The 17,174-nt window shown below is 35.3% G+C and overlaps 1 protein-coding gene across 4 annotated transcripts in view; it reads left to right on the top strand.

The window, feature by feature from the left end:
- The window catches only part of IPO8 (importin 8), a 48,466-nt gene that overhangs the window by 20,833 nt on the left and 10,459 nt on the right, over positions 1-17,174 (top strand). For all 4 annotated transcript variants that reach the window (XM_042795272.1, XM_042795271.1, XM_032986125.2 and 1 more), the window contains 12 exons: positions 439-538; positions 2,194-2,270; positions 3,530-3,646; positions 5,834-5,923; positions 6,600-6,765; positions 7,275-7,435; positions 7,885-8,010; positions 9,794-9,860; positions 10,557-10,682; positions 11,174-11,271; positions 12,307-12,402; positions 13,966-14,186. In XM_042795272.1, coding sequence (XP_042651206.1) covers positions 439-538; positions 2,194-2,270; positions 3,530-3,646; positions 5,834-5,923; positions 6,600-6,765; positions 7,275-7,435; positions 7,885-8,010; positions 9,794-9,860; positions 10,557-10,682; positions 11,174-11,271; positions 12,307-12,402; positions 13,966-14,186 — 1,445 coding nt within the window. The remainder of the gene's footprint in view (positions 1-438; positions 539-2,193; positions 2,271-3,529; positions 3,647-5,833; positions 5,924-6,599; positions 6,766-7,274; positions 7,436-7,884; positions 8,011-9,793; positions 9,861-10,556; positions 10,683-11,173; positions 11,272-12,306; positions 12,403-13,965; positions 14,187-17,174) is intronic.

Here is a 17,174-nt window from a genome sequence, read left to right as displayed (position 1 = left end):
AACTAAGAACAAGTGAAAAGTGGTTTTCATGCTTTTATTTCTTCAGATCATAAGCTCTCCCCTGTTGTAGTTAGTTAATCCCATGACTGTTAAGAGGAAGGACTCTGAAATCCACTCTCACGTTAAGTATTGCTTTGGTGAGATCCCTCTACAGAATGAAATGTTCTGCTGTTTATAGACTACCTCCTGAAGTATATTTTGTGTGTGGTACTGTATTATTATAAAGATATATTATATAATTACTGCTGCCTGGGACTGTTGCAAAAGGAAAATATGTATACTGTAAGTTTATTTTTGTTAGTCAAAATAAAAGAGCACTAGTTAAAATAATTTACTCTTCAGAAAAGTAGGTCTAGTAAATTAGTGAACAGTGGAGGGAAGCTGCAGTGGAGTTTGATTTTATGTGCACTTATGTGTATTTGACTTCTCTAATATTAGAGTATAACAGAAGAAGTGATATTCTCTCTAATGTGCTACAAAGATGAGGATGAAGAGCTCTGGCAAGAGGATCCATATGAATATATCCGCATGAAATTTGGTAAATGTTTGCGTTTAGTGTTTTTTTTTTTTTGCTTTCATCATAACTGTACACTATAGTCCCAGTTAACAGCATGGCCACTGTAATGTCTCTGTCTTCACCAGTGTCCTCAACAATAGGAAGAATAAAATTTGTTTCTTAAATCTCACCAATTAAAGGAAGAAGTCAGATCAAGTGAGTTTTGGCCATTTGGCTGGTAGCTTTAAACTAAATGATTCTCTTAATGTTGTTTTCTACTTCACATGTGCTCAGTGCAGCCCAAATAGACTTGTTTGCTCACTTTTTAATGCCAGTTTCAGAATCCTGAATTGCAGATGTGCCAGCTGTCTGCAAGTTCTTGCAGCTCTCACTTTGACCAGAAGAGGCCTGACTTGCACTTTCCCTATTGAAAATTGTTAAATGTCTTCAGCATTTTTTCCCAATTATTATTACTAAATTGTAAGATTATTAAATATATGTATTCTTTCAAAATACACAGTACAAAATCTTGGGTATATCACACAGGACCATAATATGAATAATTACTTTTATTAAAAGAATCGTGTCATTGAAAAGGGTACTTGAAAAATACAGCGATTCTAGTTGGAACACTGTAAGCTAGGCGCCACAGAGATATGTAGCATTTGGGAATTTTTAATTAGTTGATTTAGGATTAGCATATGTGAAAACAGAATTTATAAGCTCCTAGAATAATTAAAAAAACTTGGTGAGTTGTTATGCAAAAAATCAATCACGATATAGTGTTGATCACTGGGCTACAAATATGTTGCTTATTTTTGATATATGAGTTCAGTTCTTTCTGTGTAAGTAGTGAATCTTCTTTTTTATATGTAGCTGAGACAGTTACAGATACAAATTGTATCGTGTAAGGTAAATAAAAAAAGCATGGAAGTACATTAAATTGAAGTTTATTGAGCCACATTTGGGTTTGAAACAAGAATTCCAGTAGTCTGGTATTATTTCTTAATCATGTTTTATCTTCAAGTTCTCAGGAAAAGTTAGTGTGTAAATTTAACCATATTTTAAGATTACCTTTTTAGATCTTTTTATTTAATTCAATTTGTTGTAGGGATGCTTGGGTTACAACATGCTTGGCAGCACAGATTTTTTTTTTTTTTTTCATTATATAGATTATATTTTAAATATGATTAAAGGAGATCCACTTGTAATGAATGAAGCCAAAAAGCTTCAACTTCCAGCAGTTGTAAAACTACCCCAGATCCAACTAGTTTTTGCATGCAAAAAGTTTCCCATGAGGTTTTAATAAAATCAAGCCAAAAATGTGTACATGTGGTGTGCAGATGGTACTGGAATGTATTGTTGTTCTTCCTATAGTAGTTTTAATTAAAAAAAAGCCAAGATTTTTCATCCCTTAAATACATGGTCTCAACGGAATGAATGAATAAATAATGCATTCCTAATAAAGGGAATGATGAGCGGTCAGTATATTTGGGAGGCAAGAAGTGAATGCTTTCATAAACTATGTGACATAAGCTTGAGTCTGACGCTTTAAGCATGAAATGAAGACAAATGTGTCAATAGTTTTGAAATTACATATTCACCCCAATTTTGTGATATCCCACAAACAAGATGGTTTATAAAAATTTTAGTACTGTTTTTCAGAAGAGGAATTTTTTTTTTTTTTAATTTGTTAGATGTATTTGAGGATTATGCATCCACCACAACAGCAGCACAGAATCTCCTTTATACTGCTGCAAAGAAGAGAAAAGAGGTATGGAACTAGTGATTTTTAATTATTTGAAGTTTCCTTAGTAACGCCATTTTCCCTTAAATTTGAAGATGCTACAAGAAGCTAGTCTTGAAAATTCTACACATAGTCATATGCTTTCCTGGCTGAGTGATATCAATTTGAGGAGAATTAAAATGCACATGTATCTGTAAGTAAAGAAGTGGATTCCTCTTGCAGCTTTAAAATTTACCTGCCAACTATGAACTGAGTTGGAATAGATGTACTGGTATTTTCCCAGGTTTACAGACAGCCTCTGTCATGAGCTTCCCAGACCATAGCAGGGGGAAAAGTGAACCTGATCATTATTAAATTTCACTGATGCTACTTAAAATTCCATTGACATCAGTGAAATTAGCAAAAATGAAATCAATTTCATATAGCCACTCTTTAAATGAGGACATAACTTTTCTGTAGATCTTTCTATACTTAAGTGATCCATGCAAAAGTACCTGGCCAAGGTCTGGAAAGCATATATCAGTTTACTAAAACCGCAATTTTTTTTCTGGGTACCATTTTTACATCCAGTAATCACGGAGCTCCATTTCTAGATGGATTTTCAGAGAAAAGCGTAGTCTTTATGTCGGGTGGAATAGCCTCTGACCTTTCTACTTCTTTATTGTCAAACCAGTCCTTGCCCATTGACCTTCTCATTTTCTTAATTTGTACTGAGGCCATCAAAATGTCATAGTATGTGAAAAGCACGTAATGGTTGTGGAAATGACATTAAACAATTGGTTTTGTGAAGAACCTTTCTATGTCTAGTCAACTTTAGAAGTTACTACCAGAATCAATAGATTAAAATATGTTTATGAGGTTTTAGTCCAATATGTTCCTGAATATGTGTAAGTTTGCATATATGTGTACACACACATATGTATTTATATATGTGTGGTGTGAGACAGGCCAGAGGAGAAGTTCAGGGAAAAAAATGTTGAGGTATTATTTGAACCTCTTGCCTTTTCCTCACCTTTTTTGGTTTGCGTCAAGACAACAACAAAAATACCTTATTTACTATTACTAACGTGAAATTTCAAGGAGATTAATTTAATTTTGACAAATTTGGTTGAAAAGTTGAAAAAGGAACCTTCTAAATTTTAACTTTGGAAAGATGCTACACATAGTACCTCACATTTGCTTTGGCCAAGATAAAATTTCTACTTAAAAATGTCATATGAATTTTTTAACTTAATGCTATTAAAATACTTTGACAAAGGAGATTGTGTGTTTTCTGTCTTGCATAGGTATTACCAAAAATGATGGCATATTGTTACCAGATTCTGACAGAGCCAAACATTGATCCAAGGAAAAAAGACGGAGCTTTGCATGTTATAGGATCCCTAGCAGATATTTTACTGAAGGTAAGTGGGAAAAGAGGTGAACAATGTTTGTGATTCTTATTATCAACTGCCATTTCCAATAAAAAATTCTTAGCTTATAAAGTATGGCTATCCCTTAGCCATATGTATAAAGTCTGTAGAGAGACTGCACTGTGCAATAAGGATTCGAGGATTTGTTTCTTTAAAAATATTGACATTCTTTCCTGATTTTTATATTCCCATTCTATACACTGATTTTTCTTCTCAAGTTTTTCCAAAGCTCTGTTTGTTTGCTACAGAACAGTCCCATGGTTCTCTTCTGCTTTACTAGTAAAATGGAAGGGTGTTAAAAAAGCAAACATGCATTCCATCAGTAACATCGCCTGTGATTCTTTAGCAAACCCCCCAACAGTCTACACTATTGTGGCAGCTTCTGGTTCCAGAAAAATGTTTACTTAACATGTTGCAAGAATGTTTTGTCTAGCTTTCCAGCTTTCTTACCCTGCAATGTGTGGCTTTAAGTCTTATTTCAGCATTGAGTTGGGAGTTTTGAAAATAACAGCACAGTTTCTATTTTTCCACCATTTTTTATAGAGAGTATCTTCAGAATTTTGTGTATTTTTCTGGAATTTGAATATACATTTAATCCATACTGTTGCTCTCTAACATGATATGGATTACAGTTTCCTTACGCTTTCATAGACAGTGGAGTCCAAAGTATGCCCTCTCTCCATGTCAAAAGTAACTGCCAAAAAGTTACCGCATTTAGCATGAGAATGGCAGTGCTGTGCTGGAGGCTTCATTTTAAAGTAATTTATTTTATGTGAGTTGTCTCTCTGTGCAAAATTTGTCTTCATGTTACAAGCAACATCTTGCCTAGATTTACCATCTATTTATTACCAATGTACCAATCCATGACCTGATCTGAAATTCTGAAACATCAGTAACTTTTGCAGAATTTTAGTAGATTATGTTTGATTGTAAATGCCCTCCCTTGTGCTGGAGTGTAACAGTGTTTGTGTTGTGAGGAGCCTTTCATATTGACTGCGGGTTTCTAAATCCATTTACCTCTGTCCTAAGGGGAAAAAAAAAAAAAAAAATAAAAATTTATTCCGGTACGTTGCTTCTATCTGAAATTTTCAGTCTTGAAACATAAAGTTATAATATACTTTATAAAAGAGTAATAATCCCCAAACACTGCAGATTCCTCTCAACTCTGAATTTCTTGTGTTTGGGATTTGGCAGAGCTAATAGACATGATGACCCTGCATTAGCCACCTGGCTCTCCACAGTGGCTCCAGTTCAATACATGCAAACCTCTGACCTGTGTGCACAAGGGAAAATTCTTTTCCCTTCTCTGTGTTTTCTGTCTGCTCAGTTTTTCATCTGCCCCTCTGAAGGTTGAAGAATCAGTGGGAAAAAATGATGTATGCATTGCTGAAGTAGAAGTGTGATCACCTAAGATAAATTTTGTATTGAACGTCCCCTTTCACCCTCATTCTACCTTAGCCACTGAATCTTTCCTTTAGATGATAACACAGTCCCCAGCATACAATTTTTCTGGCATCCTGGGGCTATAGGTACTAGGAAGGTCCCAAGTCTCCATGCCAGTGGTCCTGGCTTCCTGTGAATATCTTGGGATTTGCCAAGGTTGGAATAATGAGGAATAATTTTCATCAAATATCCTTCTCTATCCAAGAAGATATCTATCACAAAGGAATTATCTTAGTCCATTAATAAACACAAAAAAAGATGTGAGTTATTGTTGTACTGCATAAAATAATTAGTTTTGATGCTTACAGTAATGGTAGGTCATTTGAAACTCAGCTCTGTTTCATACTAAGCTTATATTTATCCTCAGGTATGTATGTACTCCTTTGTAGGAAGAATGGAGGTACTAGGTTATCGATCCTAATTAATTTTAAGAAAAATCAGCTGGAATCAATTGCCTTAAAGAAAATGAAAATTCCAGTTTACAGTATTGTAATGAGTAATGTAGAGTTGAATATTTTATGTACAGTTCTTTCACTAATCTGGCTTTGAACTTGGTATGCTTACGAGGTTTGTTCAGCTCAAGGTATGAGATCCAGATCTCTTGGTGAGAGGATACCTTTATTACATAGACAAATTGTTGTATTTCCCATGGTTGGTGGTTTAAATGGTTTACTGTCTAGAATTAAGTATATAAAACGAACGGTCTCCAAAACTAATTTTTATTTACACCAACAGAAGAGTGTCTTCAAAGATCAAATGGAGCTGATGTTACAGAATCATGTATTTCCATTGTTCATGTCTAACCTGGGGTACCTCAGAGCTAGAGTAAGTTCACCAGTTACATCAATTTCAGTATTTCCCACGATTATTTCCTTTGCAGTTTGACTTCATTCTGAACGTTAATGAAATAAATAAAGCAAATATATAGTGAAATTTCAAGTAACAACCTTGTACAGTAATTTTTGAGCATTTTGATTTAAAAAATGATTTGTCAGTTAAATGAATTCGTTGAAGGTCTATGTTGTATTATTGTTTATGTTTTCAGTCAGGCTGGAGGATTTGAGCAGTGGTCATGGCCCTTTTGTGACCATCTTTCGTTATCAGATCTCAATAACTAGAGTGGTTTGACGGTTGTGAGGAGTGGGTAGGATTTCCACAGAGTAGATAATGTCAGTTTGAGTGTCGTTTGAAGAAAATCCTCGAGTGTCCATATCAGTCATAAACAAACAATTTTCTTTTAATTTCTGTTCTGATTTTTTCCTTCCAGAAGGACCAAAACTATTCATGCCAATTATATGCATACTGAGTTTATTGGAATTTAGGAAAGGAAAGGAAAGAACTGCTTGAGTGCAAAAACTGTTACATTTACTGCATGAATACACCATACTTAAGAAAAAAAAAAAAAGCAATACATGCAAACAGTTTGCATGGGGTTTGAATCAATTAAAAAAGTGCTAAAAATTGCAATAGTCTGTAATCTGCTTTTCTTTTTGTCATGCAGTCCTGTTGGGTACTTCATTCATTCAGTGCTTTGAAATTTCACAATGAGCTAAACTTGAGGAATGCAGTAGAGTTGGCAAAGAAGAGCCTGATTGATGATAAGGAAATGCCTGTCAAAGTAGAAGCAGCCATAGCTCTTCAGACGTTAATAAGCAACCAAGAGCAAGGTATGCTACAGTAATTCATCAGTTGTATACAGTGATATTTTTTTTTATTTTTTTTAGAGATGATGAGGTTGGTGCAGATTAATCTAAACATTTCTACCATCTAAAGACATACATTTCAGAACCTTTAATCATGTTTAGACATCTTCCCTTGCTCATTAGTTACTGTATACATTCCAGAATTCTGACTTCAAGCTTTTACAGCAGGCCTCTGCACAAAAGAAGTTAGAATCAACATATTTCTTTTAATAAAGTAAAGAACACCTGTTTTTGTTTTTCTTTAGTGAAATGAAATAGTGTGTATGTTTAAGAACAAATGTTGCCTGTGTATGAGTTCATGTATTCTCCCAAAACAGTGGATTTTTGTTGTAGATGGCATTTGAGTGTTGAATGTGGTAAATATACCATTTATTTACTTTGTTAGTCTAGTTGATTTCGCCTACTTTCAACTATAGTTGATTTCACCTAGTTTCAATTGTTTGTTTTTGTTTTTGTTTTTTTTTTTTTTTTAGCCAAGGAATATGTGAAGCCTTATGTAAGGCCAGTTATGCAAGAGCTCTTGCACATTGTTAGAGAGACGGAAAATGATGATCTTACTAATGTAATCCAGAAGATGATCTGTGAGTACAGTCAGGAAGTAGCTACTATCGCCGTTGACATGACTCAACACCTGGTAAGAGACAATAGTAAAATAACAGTCCAGTCAGAAGCACATGCCTAGTTTGGTAAACATTTAGTGAACTTTGTTTGAAGTGCACATTGGTTAAAGTAATCTTTATAAAGGTCCACCTATAATATTCACAATAATTTATTTTTTTCTGTATGAAGCGTCTTTGAAAAACATACAGGTTTTAAGGATACTGAATTTTGTCACTGGTTTTAATGAGCCAAGCTCTAACTATTTAATATTTCAAATGACTTAACATAGCCAGACTTCTCAAAGAAAGAGGAGTTTTTAATTTTCTGTATTCCCCTTTCAAAAGTAAGGAGCATATTTTTCAGTGCTGACAGCTCTTACAGATAAGTCATTGCTGCTGTTGCATTAGCTGTCTTGGTTTCGCATGACAAATTAGAAATGTGAGTTTGCTCTTGAATGTCAAGTTGGTTGTTTTTTTTTCATAGGCTGAAATATTTGGTAAAGTACTTCAGAGTGAGGAATATGAGGAAGTAGAGGACAAAACAGTTATGGCCATGGGCATCTTGCACACAATTGACACTATACTGACCGTTGTGGAAGATCACAAAGAGGTGAGATTTTCTTTTATACGTCTTTTCTCTTGCAGTTCCCTCATGCCTTTCATTCATGTCAACAAACACTTCCATGTATGTTGCATCACTTGAGTTGACATGATTGTATATTTACAATAGCAAGGTGGTGAGTTAGTACCAAGTGATCTCTGACAAATTTTAATTTAAAGCCCAATTTACCTCTGTGATTTCTTAATTGTTTAGCTCTCAGCTTTGAGGGGAATTTATATCCTATGGGTAAAATCCTTAGCCTTTATTCTGGTAAACACTTCACTGGATGATTTTGTTATAGACTGCTAAAATAGATTTTAGGGAGAAATATTTTGCATAAGGCTAATTTTTTATAATGGAGACTCATATGTTGTTGTTTACCCAGCAGTTTCTTGGATAGAATTCCTAGGAATTGGTCTTCCAGTTGTGGTGCAATTGAAGCCTACATTTTGCGTAATCAGGGAAGAAAGAGATTCTTTCTGTTCATACCACCTGGGCTCACTGAGGTAGGAAGGAGTTCAGTTGAGTAACCAGAGAGGCAGAGTCAGCAACTTTAAGCACAGTTGGCATAAAAGTGCTTTCTCCTAGATTGTTTTGCTTCCTTGACTTACAATGAGAATGTTTCATTGCAAATGTGAAATCTTTTTATGAAGCTTATAATTTAAAAAATTCAATAATTAAAATACTAATTATTTGCATTCCTTTGTATTTCAAAACATCTTTCATTCCTTTACAAGGACCCCTTGCATCTTTTGAAAGCTGAAATGAAATCTGGAAGCTAAACTGAGTGTCAGGAATGATAGTCTGAAGTGGATCAGGTTTTAGCCTCAGAAAACCTTTGGAGTTGGGGTATTTTTTGGTATAAACTTAGCAGCTTGTTTTTCTGTAGTGTGAAGCACAAACTGAAATACTGCGATGATAAAATAGATGAGTGCTCTTCATCTCAGCATTTTAAATCGTTTTAGAAGTGATATAAATTATATATAAATGATCTATGAGACTGAAAACTCCTTAGAAATTGCTTTCTTTTTCACTGTTACGTATGGAGAGAGTTTAGGGGATGATAACTTTTGAGTCAAGTGTTTGAAGGTAATGGATGCGTCTGTGGTCACATACTTAATCCCTTTGCTAAAACAAGCCCAGAAAGCCTGACATCCTGCAAGATTGTCTGTAACGAATGACTTGTGGTAATAACATGAAATGTCTGTATTTGCTGGCTTTAATTAGGTTCATTATGTGGCCATATAGTTCTCCTTGTAATTTAGTTTAATTCATAAATTATTCTCTCTGTCCAACATGGTAAGGCTGAGTCCTGACTTCAACACAGTTGTATGCTCCCAGTTTCTGCATGTGTTCCTCTTGCTGACCTACTCTGGGAAGCTCTCCATAGACCTGAAGCAAAAGCATCTTTTTCTTTCTTCCTTTTAACCCATTGTACTTCAAAGATTTTGGGCAGAGACTTTATCTCAAATGCTTTGAGCACAGTGTCACTTTATATCCAGACAGGACAACAGATACAGTTTTTGACAGGATCTGTAAAATAATCTCAATTTTTTTTTTTTTTTAAATGAAGAAAAATCCTGTGACAAATTTTAAAGCAATGCTGTTTATTGAAAATTTGAGTACTTACATCAGTGAGACCTTATTTCATAATATTGTGATCATTAATGCATCACTTAAAGTGATAAAAGCCTTTTTGCTTTGAAGAACTCAAACTGAATTAGCCAAATACATTGATGAAATTACTGTATTTCAAAGTTTTTAAATAAAGTGCTTTATGTTTTTATTTCAGATAACTCAACAGCTTGAGAGCATTTGTTTACAGATCATTGGCCTCGTTTTGCAGAAACATGTTATAGGTAAGTATTAGAGATAATTTTTAGAAAAACATTACATGTTTTTACATAAAAAATTCTTTAATTATTACGAACAATACTATCTTCCTGAACAGAACTTCATCTTTTTTTTGCGTGCTTCTTTAAAGAACAAAAGATGTTTATTTTCAGTTATGATTTGTTTCTCCTAATCTCCTCTTGTACACTAGTCAGGCTGGTTATTGTGTTTTGGAGGTCAGACATAAAAGCAGAAGATGCAGTTCTGATTATAGTTCTAGCTAGCTATGTTAAAGGAAAATGTCTACAATTACATTAGTATATTATGGACTTGGTCTGCAATTAAATTACTTCTTTATTAGTACCCTACTACTAAAGAGCTACACAGTTTTGTGATAAGGTCTTTAAGAAAAAAGAAAGGTTGAGAAATTGAAATGTTTTTCAGTAAATCATTTAGAAGCAATGTCTTTGATGAGCTGGTAATATATTTTTCTGGTGTGTGTTTATAATGAAAAACTATGCATATTGTTGTAACTATAGCCAGCATAAAGCCTGTGTAAAGAGTGTTTTCCAATTTGTATTATTTTCCTACGTATTGATTTAGTTACTCATTGCTGTCTTCTAGTTGTTATATGACTCGGGGCTTGGTTTCAGATTTCAAGGTATTTGCAAGCTAAATTAATTTTTTAAAGCACCCTACTTCCGATTGTTTCTCCTTTCCAGAGTTTTATGAAGAAATTCTCTCTTTGGCCTATAGCTTGACATGCCAGATGATTTCACCTCAAATGTGGCAGCTTTTAGGTGTTCTATATGAGGTTTTCCAGCAGGATTGCTTTGAGTACTTTGCAGGTAGGGTCACTTCTGTTGAGGTTTTCACTGTTTGAGAATTCATCTCTAAAACCCACCTTAATAAGGGTCGCTTCCATTCAGTGTCTTGGTTTAAAATGATCACGTATTTGAGTCATGCCCTGACCGTCTGTTTAGTGTGGGAGTATAACAGGAGCATATTTAAGTAGGAGAAGCATGTTCAAATCTGTCAGTGTGATCAGTTATTGTAGGAGGTCCTGAACTCAAAGAAACCCGAAATAGACAAAGTTAATGTGGAACTACAAATCAATTAATTAAGATGTAACCCTATTCTGTTTCCTCTACTGAGACTGCACCCTGCATGGTGCACTTTATGAACAATTCTGCTAGAATAGACTTGTGCAGAGTTTGAATTTACAACCATATCCAAGAACCTGAGCTAATGAATTCCATTATAGGACTACAGCCTCACTGGTTAGCACTTGCCTGGATTACTCTAATTTTTTTTCTGTTTTGCTCTCCCTGTTCTGCAGATATGATGCCTCTCTTGCATAATTATGTCACTATTGACACTGATACCTTGCTGTCTAACCCAAAACATTTAGAAATCATTTATGCTATGTGTAAAAAGGTAAGGCTTCTGGTTCTTACTGTTGTGCTTATCACTGGTGGTTAGCAATCAGATTAGTGGAGTGACCTGAACGTGCCAGGTGATGGCCAGGCATTTCGGAACAAAACGAAATTTGGTCTCAGCTCAGTTCTGAGTACACATAGCACCTTCACACTTTTCAAGTGACATGCTTTTTAAAAAATTACATGCACAAATCTGTGTGGGAGAAAGTTGTTGTTCGTCTTGACTCTCCTCTATGAACAGCTATTTTGGTAAGTAGAGGAATTAATGAAGCCTGATTTCCTTGGGTTTTGTATCTTGCAATTGAATTCTCTAGTTGCCGGCTATGATGCAAACTCATTTGAAGTTCTTTCTACCTTTATAATGTTTCTTTTTTATGCTGTTTCTCTCATGTATAAGAAAGTATAAGATCACGCTGCAGCTTTTCTCTGATTTTGGGAATTACAGAGTGCTAGGCATCTAGCTACCTGCTTATTTTTAAGAAACTTGCAGAAATTGAATGTCTCTGAGAATTCTGCTTCTTTGTCAGATTCGATTGACACTGACCATAGGGTTGGAAAGTACTGAGAAGCAGTAGTCAGGTTCACATGTATGTGTATATATAGAGAGTGATTGCATATATCTTGTTTTTAATCAGAAACTAGCCTAGAGATAGGACTTCACTTTGCCAGGCTGTTAGTCTGCCAGTGTTGATTAGAAATTAAGTCAAAATAGGGAAACAGAATGTGGAAAACATCAATGATTCTTGTAAGTAACATTTCCTTTAAAAAAGGGAAAGCCATGACAGATAAAGAATACTAACATTCGTAAAGAACTATAGTAATTTCTTCTATATTTTTAAAATCATCTTTAGCCACTTGTTTATGTCCTATAGAGATGATTTTTTTATGCGTCTTAATTCCTCACAAAATACAGCATAAATAAATATGTATGTGCCATGTAGAGGTGTTCTGATGTATGCAGGTACAGAAGCACTTGCTTTCAAAGTTGTCAGTCATTAATACTGATAAACTAAGTTGACATTTTGATTGTTAGGTATTAACAGGAGATGCAGGAGAAGACGCAGAGTGCCATGCAGCCAAACTCCTAGAAGTAATTGTTCTTCAATGCAAAGGACGGGGTATTGACCAGGTGATATATATTGAACAGATTTTCTCTTTTATGGTTTCCAATGATATGTGTATGACTCCTGAGAAAAGCAGTTGGAGTTAAAATATTTGAAGGAAATTTAAAGTATAGGAATGGGGAAAAATACAGAAAGAAGTAAATGAGCTCAGAAGAGTTTGTAAGGTTGTGGTTTTGGTTTTTGTTTTTTTTTTTTGAGATTAGAGATCAATGGGCATGACCAAAAATTAACGTAGACGGAACAATAAGGATGTAGTATGATGTACAGGATTGTCTTTTTTTTTTTGTTTCCTCCTAATAGGATTTCTGTTTTGATGGAAAACACACATTGTTAAAACTATATTGGCTGAGAGGTTAACTATACATATCCAACTCCTGAAGTTGCTTCTCCAAGCAATATGAACTTGGTCCATTTTAATATTTTGAATTACTCAATGCATTTAGAAATGAAGAATTTTTAGCATGGCTGGATTGTGATTACTGGGATAAACATAATCACAATATTCCAGAGTTTCTTAGAACGCACTTTTAGATAGCAGTATTTTTCCTATTCAGGGCTAAATTCTGGTCTCGTGTTTTACATCACACTCCAGCCTAAATTATTTTAACGTATCATATTTGATGTTGCCACAGTGCAACTGTGGAGTTCAGTGATAAATTTTCAGTTAATTTCACTGAAACCGATAAAATTTGACTATTTTAGATCTGAATTCATTGGAGATAAAAGTGTTCCCTGAAAGATTTTATTTTTAAAAGAAATCTGGAAGGGATTGAAGTGAATTATTTGCATTTGCATTGAAATAAGAATGTGGTGGAAGGCTTAATTGAGCTCCACAACTCTGTGAATTAAAATGGTTGTACACTGAACTCCAACTCACAAACAAACACTCATAGTGCTTCCCAAATTATTATAAAGCATAAATCTTCACATTGAAATATAGATGCTTATTTCATTATGTAGAAATTTGTGCATACTTGCTTTTATCTGAATGAACTCATTCATTTCAATCTCTTATGAGAAATTTAACATCACTTTACATTTATTACGAAAAACTTCTTTTCTTTTTCTTGCAAATTTAGGTAATTGCATTTTTAATGCCTGTTAGTGTTGAAATTGTTGGATATTTTTATTCAAGTATGAGAATGTCTTTGAGTTCTTTTCTAAACCTTTTATGTGCTCTAGAACTAATTCCACCAAAAGGCCCCAAATATTCTCTTCTGTGCTGAGAATAACATTGGCAATTTTTAGCTCAGAGAATAGGTGTTTTGGGGAAGATTTATAAGCATGTAATCGAAGGCTTAAAATGCTTTTATTCTAGGAAGTGAATAGAATGCATTCCTAGGTTATGCCCGGACTTCAGTTAACTCTAGAGATCAATTCTGATAAAAGTATTTTAAACTTTTGTATAATCTGGCAACATGTATAATGCCTGGGTTTTGTTGTTTGTTTTTTTTTTTTTTTTTTTTTTTTTTGTTTGTTTGTTTTTTGTTTGTTTGGTTTTTTTTGTTGTTGGTTTTTTGTTTTGTTTTGTTTTTGTTTTTTCTTCTCCTTTATATTTATATGCCCAGTGTATTCCACTCTTTGTGGAGGCTGTTCTGGAGCGGTTAACTAGAGGAGTTAAAACAAGCGAGCTTCGTACCATGTGTCTTCAGGTTGCGATAGCTGCACTCTACTACAATCCTGACCTACTTCTGCATACCTTAGAGAACATCAGATTTCCACACAATCCTGAGCCCATCACTGCACAGTTCATAAACCAGTGGATGAATGACACAGACTGTTTTCTTGGGCAAGTATTGTGGGTTTTTTATTTTAGAAGTCCATGGTTTTGATTTTTTTTTCTTTGTTGTTCATTTCTGTTTGTATCCCTCGTCATGTTGATGAAAGAGTTATTCCTTGATTAGTATAAATAACAGTAATCCACACCAGGTCCAATTGCAGTGATGCCAGTAAGGGTGACCTATGTCCATGTAACTTTTCTGGGTCTCTTGAGCTATGTGCTGAATTTTCTGTGTTGTGAGGATACAAGTGTACAATACATATGATATTTCAGAATTCTTTTAAGTTCCTTAATCACAAACTAACTGCTTCTCCGAGAGATGATCCAGAATGCATTGAGGGTAGTATTCAGAGCTGACCAGCAGGATTTCAGCAAGATGTTAAATTTTTTTCTGAAATACTGTATACATATTTTCTCTTCTGTGTTTTATAAAGTATTTTTAACTGCTCCATTTAATGTTAAAAACCATTGTCCTGTCCAGTGAATCCCACACTTTTAATCCTTGTGAGTTGTTCATGAACAACTTGCATATTTATTATTATGCCATTGATGTACTGACTATTTAGCATACTACTGAACTTAAACTTCATTCCAGCCTCCCTTGAACATGTGTGTACACTGCACTAGAGCACACTTGGGCAGGAGCTGAACATTTGTAAAGTAAGTGAAGGTGGACAGAGCGTATCATCACGTACCGAAGCATGTGAAATCCCATGCTAGACAGCTAGTGTTTGCCTCTCGGCTGAGATGTGGTGTCTGACTGGGAGATTCAAATCTATTTCAGGGCAAAGCACACAGTCGGATGTAGTTAACAGCTACCTCTTACTCTCCTGCTATGAGTTGCGTTTATCATTGGAGGCTGACATCTGACTGCAGGTGTACAGCTGGGCTTAGAATGTGTCCTCTCTGTGCATAGTCTATGCCAGCAGACTAAGCGAAGTGTCAGCGTGTTAGGAGTCATGCTATGAATGAGCATGGGCTGAGACAGCCAGCCCCTGACCCATACACGCATACCTTATTTTAGATTGTCATTCTTTCCCTACCTGTTTTTTATCGGTCCAGTCTTGTCATTCCAACTCTAAACAAATCCTTAGGGGGCTTCTTATAAGGTGGTTTCTCCACTGCCCAGTTATCCAAATAGCCTTTCTCCATGCCAATTCTTATTTGAGTTAATCTTCCCTGAACAGAATTCCATGCTGTCTTGGTATAGCTGCGTTGTGTGCAACTTGAATTTAGAGCTGTGTGGTGCATTATAGCACTACCTTTTCCATAACTAAGAAAATAGTGACTCCCAATCAATCAATGACCAACTGGTATATGCGGGTTTTGCTCCCAGCATGTTTGTAGTATTTTTAAAAAACATACGAAATGTACACAGTAAAAATAGTTTTCTTCCCTCCTCTGTCCTAAGTACACAGTTTAGTGGGATGAAGAGGAAAGCACAGAAGTTTGTAGAATTGCAGCATAGACTGCCCTATTTCAGATCTGCATGTTAATTCTTTTTTTACTAGAGTGAAAACCACTTGGAGATACAAAAGAAATTGCCTGCTTTGGTGCATACAGGCTTTGTACAGACTCTCCCGTTCATGTCTGTATTTGAAGGTATTACCATAACAGTATCTCCTTGAAGAAGAAAAAAAAAAAAAAAAAAAAAAAAAGTAGTACTAAATTAAATGGTTAAAAAGTGGGGAAAAAAATTCTCTTGTTCATTATAACAGAAATGGACAGTTCATATTACCACAAGCATTCTGACTTCTTCTACCTGCTGTGTATACGAAATGTCTACAGTACAACTTATCAATTAGAAGGGTTACTTGAGTTGGTGACAAAGAAGGCATAAAGGACCCAATGTCCCTCATTTCTTTTGGAGTTCCAGTGGCTGAAAAACAACACTTTTAAGTTTACCTCTCCCACACCTTTTGGTAATATTCTTGTTAATTATTAAATTATTTTTATATCTGCTGACTTTAGAAAGGAGCAAGATGTTTTCAGATTTCCATGTACCAATTTTTCCTATGGCTGAAGCAAAGTTCTTGAGAGTCAGCTCTTTGTGCTGTCATTTTTTCTACAGCGCATCAAATGCTGAACACATAGAGACAGTAGGAGAGAAGTTATTCCCTACAGGTGGTAAACTTGCCATTCCTTTTTTAAAAGAAATCAAAAATGAAAGAGATTTATAGCCTTCAACAGTTCATCCTGGAGCATTCAGTGAGGAACTAGTCAGATCCAGAGGGGAAAAAAAGCTGCAGATCTGCCAAGGCTCCAACCTCAACTACTCTCGTGAGCTAGAGCTTAACTTTCCGTTCTTTGGTGTTGCTTTTCAAAAAGCATCAGCTACTGCAACTACTGTTCAACTAAATTCTTCTTCAGAGCTGAGGCAAAAGTTGACAAAGCCCATGAAAATGAAACACGGAGATCATGATGTTAGATTCTGCTCAGACTTTGCACTTGAATCGCAGCAGAAGATTAACATGTATCTCTCTTGATCTGCTGCTACCAGCAGTGAAATAAATATCTGTAATATTGCTTGAATCTCTTCAGTGCTGTTTCCTCAGTATGTGGCTTCCAGGTGTAGGGCTTTTGCTATGGTACTGCTTGTCAGGCACTGTGATGTGATGTAAGGGACTTCCTCCCTTTCCCTCAGGACAGCACTGCCTCTAGAAGACCATTTATTTTCGTAAGGGTAGTAAGGGTCATCATCTGAACAGCAGCAGATAGATATTGAGAGGCCTAACTGAACAGGAAAAGACAGAAGTACAAACAAAATCTGGCTTTCTTGAAAGCCTTCCTTGGGTCCAGCCCCGCAGACTTCATGTCTTCATCAGTGAAGACAGCAGCGGGCACCCTGATTTGTACAGTCCTTTTTTCTCACCAGCCTTTATTCACTGCTGCTTTGGTTTACAGTTAGATTGCTTTTCAGCAAGAGGCAGTTTTAGGCTTAAATTCAAATCAGTTGGAAGACTCATAGATCCTAGAGAGATTGGAGAAGATCAAAGC

The sequence above is a fragment of the Tyto alba genome, unplaced genomic scaffold (assembly GCF_018691265.1).
Source record: "Tyto alba isolate M040663 unplaced genomic scaffold, T.alba_DEE_v4.0 Super-Scaffold_21, whole genome shotgun sequence".
Taxonomy (NCBI): domain Eukaryota; kingdom Metazoa; phylum Chordata; class Aves; order Strigiformes; family Tytonidae; genus Tyto; species Tyto alba.
Note: the sequence above shows the minus strand (reverse complement) of the source record. Positions and strands in the feature narration are given on the sequence as shown.